Below are 23,954 nucleotides of genomic sequence, written 5' to 3'. Positions count from 1 at the left end.
ATTTTCACAAATGTTTCTAGGGAAGGCCCTTAAACTAATCTGCAGTGTGTTACACTACAATGTACTGTATTGCAAGCAAGTGTATTCAATAAAAACTTTCCATTTATAAGACTTAAATACAAACAAGCTACATTAAATGTGATTTTTGTTTGTAGAAATAAGCATTATTGTATCAGTTTAAATACATGTCTGTAGTGAAAAATATATGTACCACATTGATTGAGATTTGAGCCTGCGTCCTTCATCATAAAAGTCTGGTGCTCTATCTTGTATGATATCCTGACTCTAAAAAAATTATAGCAGGTTTCCATCCCAAAGCAAACTAAACGATTGGTCCATTTTAGGCACAGGTGAATTGTGTTTACAAACATCCTTTCTGTGCAGTGTAACACATCAGTATTTTTTTTTTGTTCTTAAATCATACCACACAAATATTTGAATGCTCCATTAAACTATTATTATACATATGTTTCTACAATACCCATTGTAATGTTTTTGCATTGAAAATACTTCTTTTAATATAATTATTTTACAACCATATAACACATATATTATTTGGTGGTCAGTTTGTCTGTCTTTCTCTTGGTCTCTCTAAGTTATATCTTGTATCTGAAAATATGCATAAGCCATAGGAGTAATTTCCTTCCAAGTTTTCAAGTTTTATTTAGTTACTGACAAAATTTAACTAACTGCATTCCGGCAATCAAAAGTTATGTTTTTTAACATCACTATATAGAAATGCAGAGGACAATCACCACTTTCCTGGCGCATAGCTGGAGAGAGTGAAAGAATTATTAACCCTAGAGGAATTTGGTTATTTTCAAAGAAATAAAATGGATCACTTCCTCACCGTCAAATTTTATTTTGCCCTAGCTCTGCAGACCCATCCGCATCAATCCACTCCTGCCCAGAATTCCTAACTTTCCCCACTCTCCAGACTAGCCAACTGGGAAAAAAGTGGCCTCATTATTCAGTGCAAACACAGCATGACACAAATGATCCCACCATCCCTCTGGCACTCCCCCTTCTGCTACTTCCACCCCACTGTCCCTCACTAAAATTGCAGGTTCCTAGCTTATTTATCATCTCTTCTCTACTATTCAACTTTACCCTTTTGTTCTCTTTACCCATTGTAATTATCAGTATACTTATTTATTACCAGCTGTTGTTATTCTTTTGTAACAATATTTGCTGAGGGTCCTTACCACAGCAATTTAATCTATACATGGATGATCTTATAACAGCCAGTCTGCATTGCCTGAATCAAAGAAAGTTATTTCTTAGAGCTAAACTTGGCTGTGGGAACAACCAGCCTTAATATATTAATAAGAAACTCCATCTAAAATGGGACTCCACAGTTTAGTTTCACAAACCCACATTGCAAATAAAATTCTCTGGATTGTTCACGGTTAAAGAGACATTAAGCTGCTTGGCTCACCTATAATGGTTACTACTCACCATGCTGCTGTTTTTCATCCTGTACCTGCAGCTTTCTTTAAAACTGTTCTCTTATTTAAACCAGTACAGAAGCCAGTTGGTAAAGCTCTGCATTTTTATACTGGGCGCCACCATCTTGTAACACACATTAAGTTTCATCCTGTGACAACAATGGTTTGCATTCACAGATCAATTATGTGCCTGGCTTTTTGACAGCTGCATGTTGCGTTTGCTCACACAAGAGAAAGTATACGATTCACATTTTGCTTTTTTTTCCAACAAACTTTAAAAGTTATATAACTAAAACAATACTGTATTGTGCATGACAATGTCACTAATCTGTGAATGCGCACTGCTTCCATCACTGGGTAAAAGAATACTTAAACTTTAAGATGGCGGTGCTCCGTTGGAAGTTGTAGAGCTTAACTTAACAGCACTTTTAAAGTGTTAAAAACAAGAGAACAGCTTTGAAGATAGCTGCAGGCACAAGAGGAAAACACCTATCATGGTGAGTAGTGACCATTCTATTGTAGTTTGCAGTCTTCCATTATGAAATTTCTTCTCAACAGAGCATGGATAGGCTAGTTGCAAAAAGAGGGAAAAAAAACACTCTTCACCAACTTTAGTTGCCAAGATGAGGTACATAGATTTATATTCTTTGTTGCACATAGTGACTCCTTTTTATTTATTTATTAATTTATATATATAAACTATATATTATCATTTCTTTTTCTTTTTTAGGCACTTTAAAGAGTGATGGAGTGGAAGTTAAAGCAAATGAAACATACGTGTTAGACGAAAGTTCCCTGCTAATGAAGGAAACGGTATGTTCAGTGTTACATTTTAGTGTATTAGTATGAGATAATAGATAATATGGGTAGACTGCATAATTAAAATACACTGTTTGCCGTATTAAACCACATGGCTGCCTATGTACTTTAGTACTGCTGCCATAAATCGCTGAATCGCTTTGAGGCTTTTTTCTATTTCTTCTTGTTGCAGGTGGTACAGGCAGTCAAATGCTGCACCATCCTACTCGGGCCGCCACTAGAAATTTTGGGGCCCCTTACTTAACTATTGATCAGCCCCCACCCCCTTTGACATGTGCAATTTTTGACCAAGTGACTAAAACGAATATGCACTTCATTCTTAAGTGTAGTCAAACTTGGAAATGTTTTAAAGGTAGTAACACACAAACACAGAAACACACAGACACACTCATACACTGAAACACACACTCACACATACGGATTCAAATATAGACACTCTAGCAGACACGCAAAGAAACACACAAAGACACTCAGACACTGACACCCACAAGACAAAATATGGAGTTTGATTATCTTTTTGTCAAGGAAGATGACAGCTATATGATGACAACAGCATTCAGTGGCTTAAAGGAAGGGCACTGAACTGCCTAAACAATCATTTAAAGGTTAAGTGGTGGATTGGTGACTTCCAGAAAGGTCTCATTAGTCTCAAAGTCTGTAGAAAGATGTGAATAATCAGTAGTAAGGTCAAAATGTCCTAAAAAGGAACAGACAATGGACACACACACACAAAAACTCAAACACAAACTTGCACATACACCCAAGGAAACACCCACAGAGACAGCCTCAGTCAACACAAAGACATGCAGACACCCACAGAAAATACACAAAGACATACACACACACACACACACAGAGACACCCACATAAAACACACAAAAATGTACATATACACACACCTTCACTGAGACATCCACAGAAAACACACAGACATATGCACACACCATCACAGAGACAACCACAGAAAACACACAGACATATGCACACACCCTCACAGAGACATCCACAGAAAACACAGACATATATACAAACACACACACACCCTCACAGAGACATCCACAGAAAATGCACAAAGACAGACACACACACCCTCACAAAGAGACCCACAGAAAACAAAATACATACTCATAGACACCCACAAAATCACAAAGACATAAATACAGACACCCACAGAAACACTAACAGGAGATAAAATTTCTGCACATTGCCATCCCCTAAATTAACAGTGTTTGACATGCATGATAAAAAATAGCAGAAATTAAGATATGACTTTTTAAAGAATCATATTTGTAAATGTGCAAACAAAAATACTTCTGTGAATTCAAAATTGTACATTAATGATCTGTCAGAATGGGTAGATGAAGAAAAATACTTTTGAAAGGTTGACATATGTTTGGGGCTTCCCCCTCCCCCATTTTCCCCAACCAAGAGCACCACTTCAAATCTGGTGTTCTAATGGTCCCACCTGTCAGCTGTACTTTTGGATTTTGAAAATGCTGTACTCTATATGGTCTTGGTGGAACCATAAGCTGTGGTACTCATTCTCATACCATTAGATCTGGTTAAATGCAGGATTTCTGCATGGTTTTAAATATAGAATTTATACAGCATTGTCAAATAATAGTGCCCTCTGGTGGCTGCCAATTTTTTTTAATTTTTTTTTAAATAATAGTTGTGCTTGCCTCATGGGGCCCCCTGGCAGGAGGTCACCCCCTGATGGTGGCCCTTCCTACTCCATAAAGATAAAAAACAGTGCTTTTCTGGTGCTGCTGTAGTAGCCATTACTGATCGAGCTTAGCCATACATTGTAGCCCTGTGTGACCTGTCAAGCACAAGTTCCAAATCAATTATTTGAATGAGGCTGGGACAAAATCAGATGGAACATAATGCACCCAATTATATATTACAATACTGGATAAAGGATTACCAATAAGAAAGTGAAATTATAGATGAATCTCAGTCACATTAATGCACAAATGACTTCCATTAGTTAAAGGACAGGTTCCAGAACACTGAATAGATGCAATGTTTCAAGCCATAGGTTAGTCATAATTCTGCAACATGGTCCTTTGGGCTTGTATCCTGATAATCTCATGTACATCGCTGACACCCAACAATGTTTATGAATACTAAGGGTCTAGTATAATTTACCCCAGGCAATGTGCAAGTGGGGGGCCTTCTCTTCTATCATATGAATGGTTACTTATCCCATAACACCTGGGGGGAGATAGTGGTTCTGTAAAAGCCCCCTTGTCATCATCTTAACTCCCTGATGCATTTTTATTACAACCACCTTCATCTTAGAAGGACATGTAACCTATTGTGTGAAATGTCAGACCTCTCTCTTTCTCAATATAGAATTGTGTGTCTCTGTGTTTGTTTTAGGGACTGAGATAATGGCTCTGTAAGATAGTCTTCCTGTATCATGAGCAATGTGAAAGTGCCTCTGCCACTTGGCACTTGCTTACTGCATCTGAAGTTTTAACACACTGCGTGATTATGTTACCCTGCATCACCAACAGCAGGTGTTACTTTTAAAAGACAAGGTACCATTAGTCCCTTGTGGTTTAGCCCTCAGACAAAGAGAAAGCAGTACACTGAGGACATCTCAGATGCATCTGCAGCCCCAGAGACATAATGGGGAGGACACCTCTAAGACATTCTTTTTACTGACGGTGTTAAATGGACAGTAAAATAAAAAATATAAACTTTATAAACTTTAACTATAAACTTTAATGATTCAGATGGAGCATACACTTTTAAATAACCTACCAATTTACTTATTTATATCTAATTTGCTTTGTACTCTTGGTATCATTTGTTGAAAGACTTAGGTAGGCTTAGGAGCAGCAATGCACTACTGGGAGCTAGTTGCTGATTGGTGGCTGCACATATATGCTTCTTGTCATTGGCTTACCTGATGTGTCCAGCTAGCTCCCAGTAGTGCATTGCTGCAGCTTCAACAAAGTACAAGATAATGAAGGACATTTGATAGTAAAAGTAAATTGTAAAGCTGTTAAAAAAATTTTTTGTAGATGCATGGAGTATACTTTACAGGTCCAAAACCATACAAAATCCTCTTATACAAATTGGTAATTAATAGGAACTAGAATATTTGACACTATGTATATATTTGTTGTATTCCCACCTTACAAGCTAGCAAAACAATATATTTCAGGCAGTATTGCACCTCATTATTTTCTTTTTTTCTGTCTTTTGTATCCTAGCCTGCTTTAAAATTTGGTTGGAGGAAGAACTTGAAAATATTGTCACAGTCTCTTCTACGCTCCTTCACAAGTGAAACGGAGGCTTTTATCACTCCAGTTCTGCAATGTGAAAAAGAAGCATACGCGTATAATGGTGGCTGCTGCATCAGTCTAGTTAACCCCTACAAATCCAATGAACACTATGGAGCAGTTTCAGAGAAGGAGAAACCAAAAAAGGTTGCTAAGGTAGGTATTGAAATTGTACTCAATTACATAAAACATATTGTCTTACTACAAATACAGCCTTGGTGTCCTTTAAATTGTATGTTCCATATACTTTTCTTACTGGAAGCACGACTACAGTTTCTGCAAACATTTTCCTGTTTTTACATTTATTGACCTGTTCTTTCCCTGCAGGTTTTTATGAAATGCTATCCCTGATCTAAGTGTTTTCCTATACATGGTTTAATGATTGATTTTAGTCTCTATCAATGCTCCATTTTAACCTGTGTTAAGGGGTAAAAATTGCTCAGGTGATATTTTCCTGTCAGCTTTTTACAGTTATACTGCATCAGTTTCAAGTGATTTAGCATATGAGTATTATGTCCCTTTAAAGTATAATTTTCACTGATTCACATTAAATTTGTTAAAGGGATATAAATCCAAATTTTATTTGTTTTAGATAGAAAATTGATTCAAATTGCATATTCTAATTTACTATTGTATCTTTTGTTGAAAAGGAGGGATGTAGTAAGCCCAGGAGGGTGCACGTGTCGGGAGCACTAATATGGAAGCAGTTATGCATGAATGCTATCCATTTGCAAGAACACTAGATGGCAGCCATATTTCCTGCCATGTAGTGTTCCAGACACTTACTTAAGCATCTTTTCAGGAAAGAATACCATAAGCAAATTTGATAATCAACGTAAATTTGTATCTTTTTTTTTTTTTTTAAATTGTATGCTCTGTCTGAATAATGAATATTTATTTTTTTTTGGTTTCATTTCTCTTTAAAGGGACACTAAGCCCAATTTTTTCTTTAATAATTCAGATAGAGCATGCAATTTTAAGCAACTTTCTAATTTACTCCTATTCTAAAATGTTCTTTGTTCTCTTGGTATCTTTATTTAAAAAGCAAGAATGTAAAGCTTAGGATCTGGCCCATTTTTGGTTCAGAACCTGGGTTACACTTGCTTATTGGTGGCTAAATGTAGCCACCAATAAGCAAGCACTATCCAGGGTGCTGAACCTAAAATGGGCCAGCTCCTAAGCTGGGGGGGGTGGTTATAGGTTTTTGGGGGTTTGGGAATCTTTGACTCTGGAAGAGTAATTGTGGACTTTCACCACCATGAAACAAATGAATGTATCAGGTAAGCATAAATTATGTTTTTGTCCTTTTAATCAACCTGTGTTTAGACTACTTGTATGGGTGTGTTTGTGAACTTGATCTTGTGTAAATTTGCATACTTTAAAGCAGTGATGGCTAACCTTGGCACCCCTGATGTTTCTTTTGGAACTATATTTCGCATATTTCGCATGATGCTCGAAATATAAACAAAACAATTAGGGTGACAAGGTTAGCAATTAGTACTTTAGAGGGAACATTGCCCAGTAAATATTCATACATTATTGCTGCAAATAGATAGAAACATATTTCTATATATTTTAGATCTGTTTTCTGTATTACACAAACTCTATCCTAACCTATCTACTAATACATTGTTAGATGGACATAAAATCCCACTTTCTTTCATCAGATGGCAAGAGTCCATGAACCATCACATGTATTCCCCTCCTGACCACTAGGAGGAGGCAAAAGACACCCAACACACCAGAGCTTTAAATCGCTCCCACCTTCCATGATCCTCAGTCTTTTTTTTTGTTTTTGCCTCCTTGATGAGGAATGAGGTGAAAGTGATGTGCAAGATCTGCTCATCATTTGAAAGGGGATCCTCCATCCGATCTGTGGCCTGATAACTCTTTACAGTATCCTGTCATTCAGAAGATCAGACAAGTTATTAGCAAGGCAATGAAAGGTCTTTTCTTAGTCAGAAATGTTGCAGACCTCCCAGTGGAAATTTGGAGTTGTCCACTAATTCCCTGGTCTACAGTGAGCGGCTTCGTGTGGAGCCAGAGCCCAAATTATTATTACCAAAAAACAATGGCAAAGCCATGCATGGTCTGCTATTTCTGAACAAAAAGGATCCCAGAGGAGCTTTTACAATCATTTGTGTCATGACTTTACAAGCAGTATCTAAATCATTAAAACGAGCAACTCAAAATTTGTGAAAAAGTTAACTATTTTTTAATATGCTCGCATATGGCGGTGAAATAGTGGCATGAAATATACCGAAATGGGCTTAGATCAATACTTTGGGTTGTCTAGTAAAAAATAATATATAGTTTCTCCAACATAGGTGTGTCCGGTCCACGGCGTCATCCTTACTTGTGGGATATTCTCTTCCCCAACAGGAAATGGCAAAGAGCCCAGCAAAGCTGGTCACATGATCCCTCCTAGGCTCCGCCTACCCCAGTCATTCTCTTTGCCGTTGTACAGGCAACATCTCCACGGAGATGGCTTAGAGTTTTTTAGTGTTTAACTGTAGTTTTTCATTATTCAATCAAGAGTTTGTTATTTTCAAATAGTGCTGGTACGTACTATTTACTCAGAAACAGAAAAGAGATGAAGAATTCTGTTTGTATGAGGAAAATGATTTTAGCAACCGTAACTAAAATCCATGGCTGTTCCACACAGGACTGTTGAGAGCATTAACTTCAGTTGGGGGAACAGTTTGCAGTCCTTTGCTGCTTGAGGTACGACACATTCTAACAAGACGATGTAATGCTGGAAGCTGTCATTTTCCCTATGGGATCCGGTAAGCCATGTTTATTACGATTGTAAATAAGGGCTTCACAAGGGCTTATTTAGACTGTAGACATTTTTTGGGCTAAATCGATTGATATTAACACTTATTTAGCCTTGAGGAATCATTTATTCTGGGTATTTTGATATAATAATATCGGCAGGCACTGTTTTTGACACCTTATTCTTTAGGGGCTTTCCCAAAGCATAGGCAGAGTCTCATTTTCGCGCCGGTGTTGCGCACTTGTTTTTGAGAGGCATGGCATGCAGTCGCATGTGAGAGGAGCTCTGATACTTTTAAAAGACTTCTGAAGGCATCATTTGGTATCGTATTCCCCTTGGGTTTGGTTGGGTCTCAGCAAAGCAGATACCAGGGACTGTAAAGGGGTTAAAGCTTAAAACGGCTCCGGTTCCGTTATTTTAAGGGTTAAAGCTTCCAAAATTGGTGTGCAATATTTTCAAGGCTTTAAGACACTGTGGTGAAAGTTTGGTGAATTTTGAACAATTCCTTCATGTTTTTTCGCAATTGCAGTAATAAAGTGTGTTCAGTTTAAAATTTAAAGTGACAGTAACGGTTTTATTTCAAAACGTTTTTTGTACTTTCTTATCAAGTTTATGCCTGTTTAACATGTCTGAACTACCAGATAGACTGTGTTCTGAATGTGGGGAAGCCAGAATTCCTATTCATTTAAATAAATGTGATTTATGTGATAATGACAATGATGCCCAAGATGATTCCTCAAGTGAGGGGAGTAAGCATGGTACTGCATCATTCCCTCCTTCGTCTACACGAGTCTTGCCCACTCAGGAGGCCCCTAGTACATCTAGCGCGCCAATACTCCTTACTATGCAACAATTAACGGCTGTAATGGATAATTCTGTCAAAAACATTTTAGCCAAAATGAACCCTTGTCAGCGTAAGCGTGGATGCTCTGTTTTAGTTACTGAAGAGCATGACGACGCTGATATTAATATCTCTGAAGGGCCCCTAACCCAATCTGAGGGAGCCAGGGAGGTTTTGTCTGAGGGAGAAATTACTGATTTAGGGAACATTTCTCAGCAGGCTGAATCTGATGTGATTACTTTTAAATTTAAATTGGAACATCTCCGCATTTTGCTTAAGGAGGTATTATCCACTCTGGATGATTGTGAAAATTTGGTCATCCCAGAGAAACTATGTAAAATGGACAAGTTCCTAGAGGTGCCGGGGCTCCCAGAAGCTTTTCCTATACCCAAGCGGGTGGCGGACATTGTTAATAAAGAATGGGAAAGGCCCGGTATTCCTTTCGTCCCTCCCCCCATATTTAAAAAATTGTTTCCTATGGTCGACCCCAGAAAGGACTTATGGCAGTCAGTCCCCAAGGTCGAGGGAGCGGTTTCTACTTTAAACAAACGCACCACTATTCCCATAGAGGATAGTTGTGCTTTCAAAGATCCTATGGATAAAAAATTAGAAGGTTTGCTTAAAAAGATGTTTGTTCAGCAGGGTTACCTTCTACAACCCATTTCATGCATTGTCCCTGTCACTACAGCCGCATATTTCTGGTTTGATGAACTGATTAAGGTGCTCGATAGTGACTCTCCTCCTTATGAGGAGATTATGGACAGAGTCAATGCTCTCAAATTGGCTAATTCTTTCACTCTAGACGCCTCTTTGCAATTGGCTAAGTTAGCGGCTAAGAATTCTGGGTTTGCTATTGTGGCGCGCAGAGCGCTTTGGTTAAAATCTTGGTCGGCTGATGCGTCTTCCAAGAACAAGCTACTAAACATTCCTTTCAAGGGGAAAACGCTGTTTGGTCCTGACTTGAAAGAGATTATCTCTGATGTCACTGGGGGTAAGGGTCATGCCCTTCCTCAGGATCGGCCTTTCAAGGCAAAAAATAGACCTAATTTTCGTCCCTTTCGTAAAAACGGACCAGCCCAAGGTGCTACGTCCTCTAAGCAAGAGGGTAATACTTCTCAGGCCAAGCCAGCTTGGAGACCAATGCAAGGCTGGAACAAGGGAAAGCAGGCAAAGAAACCTGCCACTGCTACCAAGACAGCATGAAATATCGGCCCCCGATCCGGGACCGGATCTGGTGGGGGGCAGACTCTCTCTCTTCGCTCAGGCTTGGGCAAGAGATGTTCTGGATCCTTGGGCGCTAGAAATAGTCTCCCAGGGTTATCTTCTGGAATTCAAGGGACTTCCCCCAAGGGGAAGGTTCCACAGGTCTCAGTTGTCTTCAGACCACATAAAAAGACAGGCGTTCTTACATTGTGTAGAAGACCTGTTAAAAATGGGAGTGATTCATCCTGTTCCATTGAGAGAACAAGGGATGGGGTTCTACTCCAATCTGTTCATAGTTCCCAAAAAAGAGGGAACATTCAGACCAATCCTAGATCTCAAGATCTTAAACAAATTTCTCAAGGTCCCATCTTTCAAGATGGAAACCATTCGAACTATCCTTCCTTCCATCCAGGAAGGTCAATTCATGACCACGGTGGATTTAAAGGATGCGTATCTACATATTCCTATCCACAAGGAACATCATCGGTTCCTAAGGTTTACATTCCTGGACAAACATTACCAGTTCGTGGCGCTTCCTTTCGGATTAGCCACTGCTCCAAGGATTTTCACAAAGGTACTAGGGTCCCTTCTAGCTGTGCTAAGACCAAGGGGCATTGCAGTAGTACCTTACCTGGACGACATTCTGATTCAAGCGTCGTCCCTCCCTCGAGCAAAGGCTCACACGGACATCGTCCTGGCCTTTCTCAGATCGCACGGCTGGAAAGTGAACGTGGAAAAGAGTTCTCTATCCCCGTCAACAAGGGTTCCCTTCTTGGGAACAATTATAGACTCCTCAGAAATGAGGATTTTTCTAACAGAGGCCAGAAAGACAAAGCTTCTGGACTCTTGTCGAATACTTCATTCCGTTCCTCTTCCTTCCGTAGCTCAGTGCATGGAAGTGATCGGGTTGATGGTAGCGGCAATGGACATAGTTCCTTTTGCGCGCATTCATCTAAGACCATTACAACTGTGCATGCTCAGTCAGTGGAATGGGGACTATACAGACTTGTCTCCAAAGATACAAGTAAATCAGAGGACCAGAGACTCACTCCGTTGGTGGCTGTCCCTGGACAACCTGTCACGAGGGATGACATTCCACAGACCAGAGTGGGTCATTGTCACGACCGACGCCAGTCTGATGGGCTGGGGCGCGGTCTGGGGATCCCTGAAAGTTCAGGGTCTTTGGTCTCGGGAAGAATCTCTTCTACCGATAAATATTCTGGAACTGAGAGCGATATTCAATGCTCTCAAGGCTTGGCCTCAGCTAGCGAGGACCAAGTTCATACGGTTTCAATCAGACAACATGACGACTGTTGCGTACATCAACCATCAGGGGGGAACAAGGAGTTCCCTAGCGATGGAAGAAGTGACCAAGATTATTCTATGGGCGGAGTCTCACTCCTGCCACCTGTCTGCTATTCACATCCCGGGAGTGGAAAATTGGGAAGCGGATTTTCTGAGTCGTCAGACATTGCATCCGGGGGAGTGGGAACTCCATCCGGAAATCTTTGCCCAAGTCACGCAACTTTGGGGCATTCCAGACATGGATCTGATGGCCTCTCGTCAGAACTTCAAAGTTCCTTGCTACGGGTCCAGATCCAGGGATCCCAAGGCGGCTCTAGTGGATGCACTAGTAGCACCTTGGACCTTCAAACTAGCTTATGTGTTCCCGCCGTTTCCTCTCATCCCCAGGCTGGTAGCCAGGATCAATCAGGAGAGGGCGTCGGTGATCTTGATAGCTCCTGCGTGGCCACGCAGGACTTGGTATGCAGATCTGGTGAATATGTCATCGGCTCCACCTTGGAAGCTACCTTTGAGACGAGACCTTCTTGTTCAGGGTCCGTTCGAACATCCGAATCTGGTTTCACTCCAGCTGACTGCTTGGAGATTGAACGCTTGATTTTATCGAAGCGAGGTTTCTCAGATTCTGTTATCGATACTCTTGTTCAGGCCAGAAAGCCTGTAACTAGAAAGATTTACCACAAAATTTGGAAAAAATATATCTGTTGGTGTGAATCTAAAGGATTCCCTTGGGACAAGGTTAAGATTCCTAGGATTCTATCCTTCCTTCAAGAAGGATTGGAAAAAGGATTATCGGCAAGTTCCCTGAAGGGACAGATTTCTGCCTTGTCGGTGTTACTTCACAAAAAACTGGCAGCTGTGCCAGATGTTCAAGCCTTTGTTCAGGCTCTGGTTAGAATCAAGCCTGTTTACAAACCTTTGACTCCTCCTTGGAGTCTCAATTTAGTTCTTTCAGTTCTTCAGGGGGTTCCGTTTGAACCCTTACATTCCGTTGATATTAAGTTATTATCTTGGAAAGTTTTGTTTTTAGTTGCAATTTCTTCTGCTAGAAGAGTTTCAGAATTATCTGCTCTGCAGTGTTCTCCTCCTTATCTGGTGTTCCATGCAGATAAGGTGGTTTTACGTACTAAACCTGGGTTTCTTCCAAAAGTTGTTTCTAACAAAAACATTAACCAGGAGATTATCGTACCTTCTCTGTGTCCGAAACCAGTTTCAAAGAAGGAACGCTTGTTGCACAATTTGGATGTTGTTCGCGCTCTAAAATTCTATTTAGATGCTACAAAGGATTTTAGACAAACATCTTCCCTGTTTGTTGTTTATTCAGGTAAAAGGAGAGGTCAAAAAGCAACTTCTACCTCTCTCTCTTTTTGGATTAAAAGCATCATCAGATTGGCTTACGAGACTGCCGGACGGCAGCCTCCCGAAAGAATCACGGCTCATTCCACTAGGGCTGTGGCTTCCACATGGGCCTTCAAGAACGAGGCTTCTGTTGATCAGATATGTAGGGCAGCGACTTGGTCTTCACTGCACACTTTTACCAAATTTTACAAGTTTGATACTTTTGCTTCTTCTGAGGCTATTTTTGGGAGAAAGGTTTTGCAAGCCGTGGTGCCTTCCATTTAGGTGACCTGATTTGCTCCCTCCCTTCATCCGTGTCCTAAAGCTTTGGTATTGGTTCCCACAAGTAAGGATGACGCCGTGGACCGGACACACCTATGTTGGAGAAAACAGAATTTATGTTTACCTGATAAATTTCTTTCTCCAACGGTGTGTCCGGTCCACGGCCCGCCCTGGTTTTTTAATCAGGTCTGATAATTTATTTTCTTTAACTACAGTCACCACGGTACCATATGGTTTCTCCTATGCTATTATTCCTCCTTAACGTCGGTCGAATGACTGGGGTAGGCGGAGCCTAGGAGGGATCATGTGACCAGCTTTGCTGGGCTCTTTGCCATTTCCTGTTGGGGAAGAGAATATCCCACAAGTAAGGATGACGCCGTGGACCGGACACACCGTTGGAGAAAGAAATTTATCAGGTAAACATAAATTCTGTTTTTGATAGGTAAATGAAAAAGGCTCTATTTGTGTTTAAATGGAGTGATAGCAACATTTTAAAAAAATGTTCTGGTATTTTTGGCAAGTTTGTCACTAAAATTCCTTGTAGCAAAGGGGTTAAAGTTTGAAGTTTGAAAGATATTTATCTGAGTACCTTCAAAACATACCTGAACTTGGCCACACTTGGAAGGCAGTGGAGGGACACGCTTATTCTGACATCTCCTTAACACAGAAGGATGCCGGCATGAGACGATAAGTCTATGGTTTTATCATATATATGCTGATTTTACTTTTTTATCTTGTGAGTGGCCATTTGTCGTATGTATTATTAAATTGTTGTTACTCTGCATTTGAGTCCGTCTACTTTCAGAGAAAAAAACGTGTTTGCAATCAAGGTCTGTGGAATCACCTGTTCCAGAGGAGCTGCTGGAGTCTTTTGCTTCATTTCAATTATTAATATATTTCCAGAATAAGTATAAAGAACATTCTTTGTATTTATATTTTTGGACTTTGTGTTGTTATTTTTAAATTTGTGAATCTATACATATTTTTGTCAGGTATTGCTATTTATTTTTAACATATGATATTTAATTGGTAACTTTCAGGTTTATTGCGCTGCTTTGGTGTGTGTGTGTCACACATACCTTACTTTGTGTTCTATTAAATGGAGTGATAGCAACATTTTAAAAAAATGTTCTGGTATTTTTGGCAAGTTTGTCACTAAAATTCCTTGTAGCAAAGGGGTTAAAGTTTGAAGTTTGAAAGATATTTATCTGAGTACCTTCAAAACTTGCGCCTCCATCTACTAGATTTGTCATTCTACACAGCTGTGGATGAAACTGGGGGAGACAGCTGTCTTACGGATAGAGAAGTATCTTTCGTTGCTTCACTGATTGTTTCTTTTTACCATATTATACTTGTCATAGATTTATCTGTAGTATTAGATTGTGTTTCCTTAATGTTGACAGCTACCTTACATAACTTGTATTAAAATCACTTCTTGTTTTGTCACCAGTTTTGTTTCAGCATAATTGAAGAGTTTGATGTGCTGTTTCCATTGGCACTGGCATGCAGAGAAAATCAACTACAAGAAATAAGAACTTGCTTTGTGGAAGCTTTCTGCAAAATGGCTGCATCAGTTCAGACAATTATGGAAGAGTGGAGCAGCCATGTCCCATCCACAGCTCCATTGCAAAATCTGTTTGCTATTCTCTCCACATCTGTCTTTGTTCTTCAACATTTTACCTTTTATAATGAGAAAATGTGTAAGGAGTAAGTATACGGTTATAAGAATTAGAGTGTTTTATATATCACAATACTAAATGTGATGCTTAACAACATCATTCTCATTCTTTTATAGTGCATAATAGCATTAAACTATTTTTTTTTTAAATATAGGTCCCAGTGAACAAAAAATCCATAGGCATCCGGTATATTCTCGCAAAACGTTATGGATTTTTTTTTTGCGTTGTAATGGAGGTTTATCTCTTTCACATTTAGAGCCCTACATAGGGAGATAAACAGCTCTTATGCTTAAATGTGCCTTTTATTGAGGGATCTCACAGTACTGACAAGACCGGTGAGCTTTAGTTCATTGGGCCTATAGATTACTTCACTAACAGTAAGAAAGATGTAATAGGACTTTGGAATTTTAAGTTCAGACAATTTTAAGTTTATTGATCAGTGCAGTGGTGCAGCAATTAAGGCCAGTAGGTTGCTTGGTTATAGTTACAGAAAGAGTTAGGCAGTAGAAAAATAAGGTCACTATATTGATAACTAGTTAGGCCTCATCTTGAATATTGTGTATAGTTTGGATTCGGTATCTCCAAAAGGATATAAATGAAATAGAAACTGTTAAAAACTCTACTCAAGTAATACATTGTCTAAATCATAAGCCGTACAAGAAAATACTCCATTACTTTGATACATTTAGCTCTAAGGAGGGAAGGGGATAGAGTGATGATATTAAAAACTTCAAGTATAATAAGGAATTTCCAAAATATGAAGAATAAAGTATTTTTAAAATGAAGTAAGATGAGACATGGGCCCATATTTATCAAGCTCTGTACGGAGCTTGACGGCCCGTGTTTCTGGTGAGTCTTCAGACTCGCCAGAAACGCAAGTTATGAAGCAGCGGTCTAAAGACCGCTGCTCCATAACCCTGTCCACCTGCTCTGAGCAGGCGGACAGGAATCGCCGGAAATCAACCCGATCGAGTACGATCGGGTTGATTGACACCTCCCTGCTGCTCCCAGCAGGGGCGGTGTTGCACCAGCAGCTCTTGTGAGCTGCTGGCGCAATGTTAAATGCGGAGAGTGTATTGCTCTCCGCATTTAGCGAGGTCTTGCGGACCTGATCCGCACTGTCGGATCAGGTCCGCAAGACCTTTGATAAATAGAGGCCATGGTCTGAGGTCCCCAATTTCTTGTTGTGTAGGGAGTAAATGATAAGGTTCCGGTTGTTTTATATGAGGGGACCCTAACTGAATCCCTATCTCTACTCTTACATATAACCTGTCATTTGAAACAAGAGAGATGTTTTTGTAGGATTGCACAAGATCACCTTAGTAAACTTTAAAATAAAAGTCAATATTGTCATCTATGTGTGACATTTAGTGATATTATTTCCTCCTTTTGAAAGGGTTATTTAACTGCACTCACTTCATATTGTGTACATTTGAGCACACTTTTCATATTGTTGTACAGACATTTTTTGTGATGTTCAGCTTATGAACTATTAGAGGGAGCTTTACTTTTTAGTAATGACAACATGATATCCGGCCTTAAGGGACATTTTTGTCTCATTATAGTATAACATGTCAACCAATTCTAAACATCTTTGTTCCACTTGCCTTGTTTAGTGAAGCATAAGCCATTGATAGCCACAGTCATTATGTTAGTATAAACTGCACAATAGTTATCTGCAGTAGGCAATTAGGGAAAGACATATAGTAATAAGCTTAGCCTTGAGAATAATGCAGTGTGCATTTCCAGTTCTGCAAAATAGAAAATCACAAAATTATATGAAGAGTGACATTATATTGCAACGTTGTTGCAATTTTAGGACACATAGTTGATCTGAAATACTGATACAGGTCAAGTTTCTAATGTAGAATTTTTTTCAATTATTTTTTCTTTTAGTGCAGTAATTTTTTTTATCGGTTTACAACAAATGCCAACATATTAACAGGTGCATAATAGCTTGAAATTGGTATATACAACAACATAACCATAATAAAGGGGGAAAGGGAAAAGTGTTAAACACTAGAGCCTAGAGACAAAGACTAGATGGGTCCTGTAAGGTAAGTATACCAGCAGTGAGGTCATTACCATCAAACCATTAGTGAGGCCTATTCGAATAAAACTCCAAGTTGAGAACAAATTCAGATTTGTCTGCCTTAACATAATGAAACGTTTCCATTCAAGAATGGAGGGACATGTTTCCTGTTTCCAGCAAAGGTCATAAGATGTTTAGTGCAAGCTAGATTATATATGCAAGGTATAGAAGGTTGGTAGTACAGAAGAAAGATTATAAAAGCATTATTCTATTGATCACCTTGCTCCAGTAGAGCTTGATTACCTCAAAATCCCATTAGATATGACTGACGGATCCCTCCTCCCCACATTGTCTCCAACACTCCCCCAGAATGGAGGAAGAAATAGAGGGAAGCTGGGCTGGAGTAAGGTAACATGGAAGATTTCTTAGTAGAAAGAAAAACATATATTCCACTAATCTTTAGAGATGGGTAGATTCAGTTCTGTCTGCAAGATACAATTTTATAAGAAACAGACGCCTAGATTACGAGTTTTGTGTTAGAGGCTATGCAGTGCTAACAAGCAGTTTATGCTCACCGCTCACTTACAGACAGCGCTGGTATTACAGGTTTTTACAAACCTGGCGTTAACAAACAAAAAGTGAGTGTAGAGAAAAATTTTGCTCCACATCTCACTCCAATACCAGCGCTGCTTACGTTAGCGGTGAGCTGGTGTAACATGCTCATGCACGATTTCCCCATAGGAATCAATGGGGGGAGCCGGCTGAAAAAAAGTCTAACACCTGCAAAAAAGCAGTGTTTAGCTCCTAACGCAGCCCCATTGATTCCTATGGGGAAATAAAATGTATGTTTACACCTAACACCCTAAAATGAACCCAGAGTCTAAACACCCCTAATCTTACACTTATTAACCCCTAATCTGCCATCCCCGACATCGCCGACACCTACATTATATTTATTAACTCCTAATATGTTGCCCCAGCGTTGCCGCCACTATTCTAAATTTATTAACCCCTAAACCGAAGTATAACCCTAACCCCCCTAGCTTAAATATAATTTAAATAAATATAAATAAAAATTACTATCATTAACTAAATTATTCCTATTTAAAACTAAATACTTACCTGTAAAATAAACCCTAAGCTAGCTACAATATAACTAATAGTTACATTGTATCAATCTTAGGGTTTATTTTTATTTTACAGGCAAGTTTGTATATTTTTTAACTAGGTAGAATAGTTACTAAATAGTTATTAACTATTTAATAAATACCTAGCTAAAATAAAGACAAATTTACCTGTAAAATAAAACCTAACCTAAGTTACACTAACACCTAACACTACACTATAATTAAATTATTTCCCTAAATTAAATACAATTAAATTAAATTAGCTAGTACAAGTACAAACAAAACAAAACACTAAATTACAGAAAATAATAAACAAATTACAAGATTTTTAAACTAATTGCACCTATTCTAATCCCCCCAACAAAATAAAAAGCCCCCCAAAATAAAAAAAGCTCTACCCTACACTAAATTATAAATAGCCCTTAAAAGGGCCTTTGGTGGGGCATTGCCCCAAAGTAATCAGCTTTTTAACCTGTAAATTTTTTTTTACAAATCTCCCCCCCAACATTAAAAACCACTACCCACACAACCAACCCTACTCTAAAACCCACCCAATACCCCCTTAAAAAAAGCTAACACTAACCCCTTGAAGATCACCTTTCTGGGAGAAGTCTTCATCCAACCGGACCGAAGTCCTCAACGAAGCCGGGAGAAGTCTTCATTCAACCGGGCCGAAGTCCTCAACGAAGCCGGGAGAAGTCTTCATCCAAGCCAGATGAAGTGGTCCTCCAGACGGGCAGAAGTCTTCATCCAGACGGCATCTTCTATCTCCATGCATCCGGCGCGGAGCGGGTCCATCTTCAAGACATCCGACATGGAGCATCCTCTTCATCTGACGGCTAACACTGAATGAAGGTTCCTTTAAATGACATCATCCAAGATGGCGTCCCTTCAATTCCGATTGGCTGATAGAATTCTATCAGCCAATCGGAATTAAGGTAGAAAAAATCCTATTGGCTGATGCAATCAGCCAATAGGATTGAGCTGGCATTCTATTGGCTGATTGGAACAGCCAATAGAATGCCAGCTTAATCCTATTGGCTGATTGGATCAGCCAATAGGATTTTTTCTACCTTAATTCCGATTGGCTGACAGAATTCTATCAGCCAATCGGAATTGAAGGGACGCCATCTTGGATGACGTCATTTAATGGAACCTTCATTCAGTGTTAGCCGTCAGATGAAGAGGATGCTCCACGTCGGATGTCTTGAAGATGGACTCGCTCCGCGCCTGATGGATGAAGATAGAAGATGTCGTCTGGATGAAGACTTCTGCCCGTCTGGAGGACCACTTCGCCCGACTTGGATGAAGACTTCTTCCCGTCTGGAGGACCACTTCTGCACGGTTGGGTGAAGACGTCTCATGGTAGGGTGATCTTCAAGGGGTTAGTGTTAGATTTTTTTAAGGGGGTATTGGGTGGGTTTTAGAGTAGAGTTGGTTGTGTTGGTGGTGGGTTTTAATGTTGGGCAGGGGGATTTGTAATTTTTTTACAGGAAAAAAGCTGATTACTTCGGGGCAATGCCCCGCCAAAGGCCCTTTTAAGGGCTATTTGTAATTTAGTGTAGGGTAGGGCTTTTTTTTTATTTTGGAGGGCTTTTTTATTTTGTTAGGGGGATTAGATTAGGTGTAATTAGTTTAAAAATCTTGTAATTTGTTTATTATTTTCTGTAATTTAGTGGTTTTTTTTTGTAGTTTAGCTAATTTTATTTAATTATATTTAATTGTATTTAATTTAGGGAAATAATTTAATTATAGTGTAGTGTTAGGTGTTAGTGTAACTTAGGTTAGGTTTTATTTTACAGGTAAATTTGTCTTTATTTTAGCTAGGTATTTAGTAAGTAGTTAATAACTATTTAGTAACTATTCTACCTAGTTAAAATAAATACAAACTTGCCTGTAACATAAAAATAAACCCTAAGCTAGATACAATGTAACTATTAGTTATATTGTATCTAGCTTAGGGTTTATTTTACAGGTAAGTATTTAGTTTTAAATAGGAATAATTTAGTTAATGATAGTAATTTTTATTTAGATTATTTCTTTTAATTATATTTAAGTTAGGGGGGGTTATGGTTAGACTTGGATTTAGGGGTTAATAACTTTAGTATAGTGGCGGCGACGTTGGGGGCAGCAGATTAGGGGTTAATAAATGTAGGTAGGTGTTGGCGATGTTGGGGACGGCAGATTAGGGGTTAATAATATTTAACTAATGTTTGCGAGGCGGGAGTGCAGCGGTTTAGGGGTTAATATATTTATTATAGTGGCGGCAATGTCCAGTTCGGCAGATTATGGGTTCAAAATTTTATTTTAGTGTTTGCAATGCGGGAGGGCCTCGGTTTAGGGGTTAATAGGTAATTTATGGGTGTTAGTGTACTTTTTAGCACTTTAGTTAAGAGTTTTATGCTACGGCGTTGTAGTGTATAACTCTTAACTACTGACTTTTAAATGCAGTACCAGCCTTGACAGGAGAGGGTCTACCGCTCACTTTTTGGCAGACTCGTAATACCGGCGCTATGCAAGTCCCTTTGAAAAAAGAGGATACGCAATTTACGTAAGTGGATTTGCGGTATTTCCAAGTCTGGCCAAAAAAGTGAGCGGTACACCTGTACCTGCAAGACTCGTAATACCAGCGGGCGTTAAAAAGCAACATTAGTACCGGCTAACGCTGCTTTTTAAGCCTAACGCACAACTCGTAATCTAGCCGAGAGATTGTACCTCTAGTTTGTATTTGTTTACAACATACAATTTCATATGGAGTTTGTGGTCTAATCATATTCCTCCGATTGAGGTGGATGACAAGCAAATGATGTAAGTAAAAATATAATAAACAAAAAGTGAAAGAGTGAGAATAAGTATCTTTGATGTCAGTGAATGTTTTAAGGGATTCACCACTAAGCATTTGAGGTTTGGGAACATTGGTGATTGTAGTCTATAACATCTGGAAGGCCGATATTTGCCCACCCCTGGGATAAATGAAAGCTGTATTACCTAATAGTGGAGTTAGTGGGGATGGATCTGTAGATAGGGAAGGATACAGGCAATTTGTCCCACGTCACTAAGATTTCTGCTATTAAAGGGTTAGTTTATTACATTGTCTTTTCTTTCTAATTAACCCAGAATTGAGCAAATTTGTTTATTTTTTTACTGTCCTTATTAGTTTTTCTTATGTTTAGTTATTTAGGCAGTAACATATCAGGCAATGTAATATCAGAGTGTGACACATGCATTTTTTTTTTTTTGAAAACACAAACTATTTTTGAGTTTAGACCATTGATCAGAGAAAAAAAAGTTTTCAAAGTTAAAATTAAACTTTCACGACTCAGAGCACAATTTTTAAAAAAATAATAATTTGACAATTTATCAGTTGTTCAATTTTTTTTAGATCCTTTGTTAAAACTTGCCTCCTTTCCATGATAGTATACTAAGATAGGCTCAGGAGCGTGCACCTTTAATTTTAAAGGGACAGGAAACCCCAATTTTTTTTTCATAATTTGGATAGAACATACCATTTTAAACAACTTTCCAATGCACGTCTATTATCAAATTTGCTTCATTTTCTTGTTATCGTTTGCTGAAGGAACAACATTAAACTACTCGCAGCTAAATGAACCCAATAACAAGAGACAAATGTGTGCAGGCACCAATCAGCAGCGAGCTCCTACTAGTGTAGGATATGTGCATATTCTTTTTCATCAAGGGATACTAAGAAAATGAAGCACATTTGAAAATAGAAGTGAATTTAAAAGTGTCTTAAAATACATGCTCTATCTGAATCATGCAAATTAAATGTTTACTTTCATATCCCTTTAACTGGTAGTAATCACCACTTTCATCAGGTTCTGTGGTCCAATATAATGTAATACCATCAATTTCCTATTAGAATTTTACAATTTTTAGAAAGTTATTATTGGGCCTACTGCAGTATTAGGCTGTTTTCTGAGAACTACTTAATAAAGTCTCAGTTATTACATTTAGATTTAGAATTTTGCCATGGTACATGTCATTGTGGAAGAACACAGCATCACATCTAAGGGTGGGAGACAAAACAAAATCCAGTATTTCCCTGTTAAGAAGCAACAGTCCAAACATAAAGTTAAGGGAATTTATCTGTAATTGAGTAAATTAAATCAATGTATTTGATATCACATGGTGAAATCGGAACATTTATGAGCAGAACTGAAGAATGTTTCCTATTTTGTAAAGTATGTTTAATAACAATTAAATCCCAGACACATGCAAGAGTACATCAGTAGCAGAAAATTATATTTTAAAACCATTTATTATAAAGTGTCATTAGTGTTTAGATTTTTTTTTAACCATAATTGATATCTTTTGACTGCCATACTTGGATGCATTTATAGACTACTACTACTCTGGAAACTGAAATTATAGTTCAAAGAAATAAGAACCATTTATTTGGTAGTGCTGATTTACAGTTCATTGGAAATGTTTTATATAATATAATCAAAGCCACTTGTATTTCTGTGTATTGTTATATCATACCTCATAGACACTTAAACTCTTCTCTTTTGATCATTTTTCACTATAGGCCTCTGTTTCTAGCATCTGTCCAGAGATATCAGGAATTTATCAGAAATATCCAGCTTCAAGTTATAAATTACTGCGTCAGTGTTTGTGCTACAAGTATTTTCCAGGATTCTGAGAGTCACTACTGGGATGACAACAAGACATTTTATGAGGTGCGAGATTAGGAATGCCATTTTTTCCTTGTTCACTGCTATATTTTATGTACTTTCCTTTTAGATAATAGAAACCATATTTCTTTTGTGGTTCAACCAATTCACTTCCAGAATAAATACAATTTTGTTTGTTAGGCTTACAGAGCATATAACAATAATACTTTTATTTCTTGGTTGTATAAACAAATTCTAGTTTGGGAAGTCTGTATAAATAATTGTGTTTTTAGAGAAACCAGTGTAAGAAAAGCTAAATTTTTTGTTAATTCTCCCAAACATTAGTGTGTACTTAAATTCTTGCATTTATTTATCTTTTGTAGGTTCTTACAAATGGCTGAGGACAATGGGAAACATTATTGCAAAATACTGTTTCCCTTTGTAAATAATTGTATAGCTATATAAATATATAGGCGAATATTTGTGTATATAATCATTCCTTAACCAGTGTACCTAATGAATCTGGGGTCTAATAAGTCTTCCTCTGTCTGGGATTTGTAACAACATCATTTTTTAAAATTACAGCAAGCAACATATTTTTAAATAGCATATTTATTATTATGTTTATTTTTATTATTTTCCTACATTGTTTTCTAAGCTAAATGTAAACTCCATTTTTTAGTAGATGGTGGCAGATCTAGAGCTGTGAAACTAGAATATATGGTAGGGATGGGAGCATGCCTTGCTTAGAGTACTGCCCATCTTCTTTTAATAGAAATGTCTCACAGTGAGGGCTGACCAGAAGAGGATCATCTAGAGAAAAAGAGTTTTGGAAAAAGGTTCCAAAAGAAAGAAAATGCTCTTTCAGCACTCTATAGAAAGTGGTGTGTTGTTAGGGGCGCCCCAAAAGGCTGACTGAGAATGTGACTCTAAGAGTGTTGGAAATAAAATTAATATAAAAACTTTTTATGTGCGAGTTCTAAACCTAGGTTGGAATACGAATCTGAAGATCGGAGAATATTTAACTAACGGACCCAATGTTCACTCAAATTGTAATTACCAAATAAAGGGTGTAATACCATAGATAGAAATAATAAAATGTTTATTCTATACATAAAATGAAAATGTGAAATACAGAAAATGTTTTGTCAAGCGGCTAATTACTAAAATTGTTAAA

The 23,954-nt window shown here is 38.3% G+C and overlaps 1 protein-coding gene across 1 annotated transcript in view; it reads left to right on the top strand.

The window, feature by feature from the left end:
• Positions 1 to 23,954, top strand: part of KIAA0825 (KIAA0825 ortholog) — a 1,109,509-nt gene that overhangs the window by 223,943 nt on the left and 861,612 nt on the right. Inside the window, exons 6-9 of the mRNA XM_053701492.1 lie at positions 2,179 to 2,261; positions 5,495 to 5,719; positions 14,756 to 15,012; positions 22,693 to 22,843. Of these exons, the coding sequence (XP_053557467.1) occupies positions 2,179 to 2,261; positions 5,495 to 5,719; positions 14,756 to 15,012; positions 22,693 to 22,843 (716 nt within the window). The remainder of the gene's footprint in view (positions 1 to 2,178; positions 2,262 to 5,494; positions 5,720 to 14,755; positions 15,013 to 22,692; positions 22,844 to 23,954) is intronic.

Source organism: Bombina bombina, chromosome 2, assembly GCF_027579735.1.
Source record: "Bombina bombina isolate aBomBom1 chromosome 2, aBomBom1.pri, whole genome shotgun sequence".
Taxonomy (NCBI): Eukaryota; Metazoa; Chordata; class Amphibia; order Anura; family Bombinatoridae; genus Bombina; species Bombina bombina.
The sequence above is the reverse complement of the archived record's forward strand: the minus strand, read 5'-3'. Positions and strand labels throughout refer to the sequence as shown.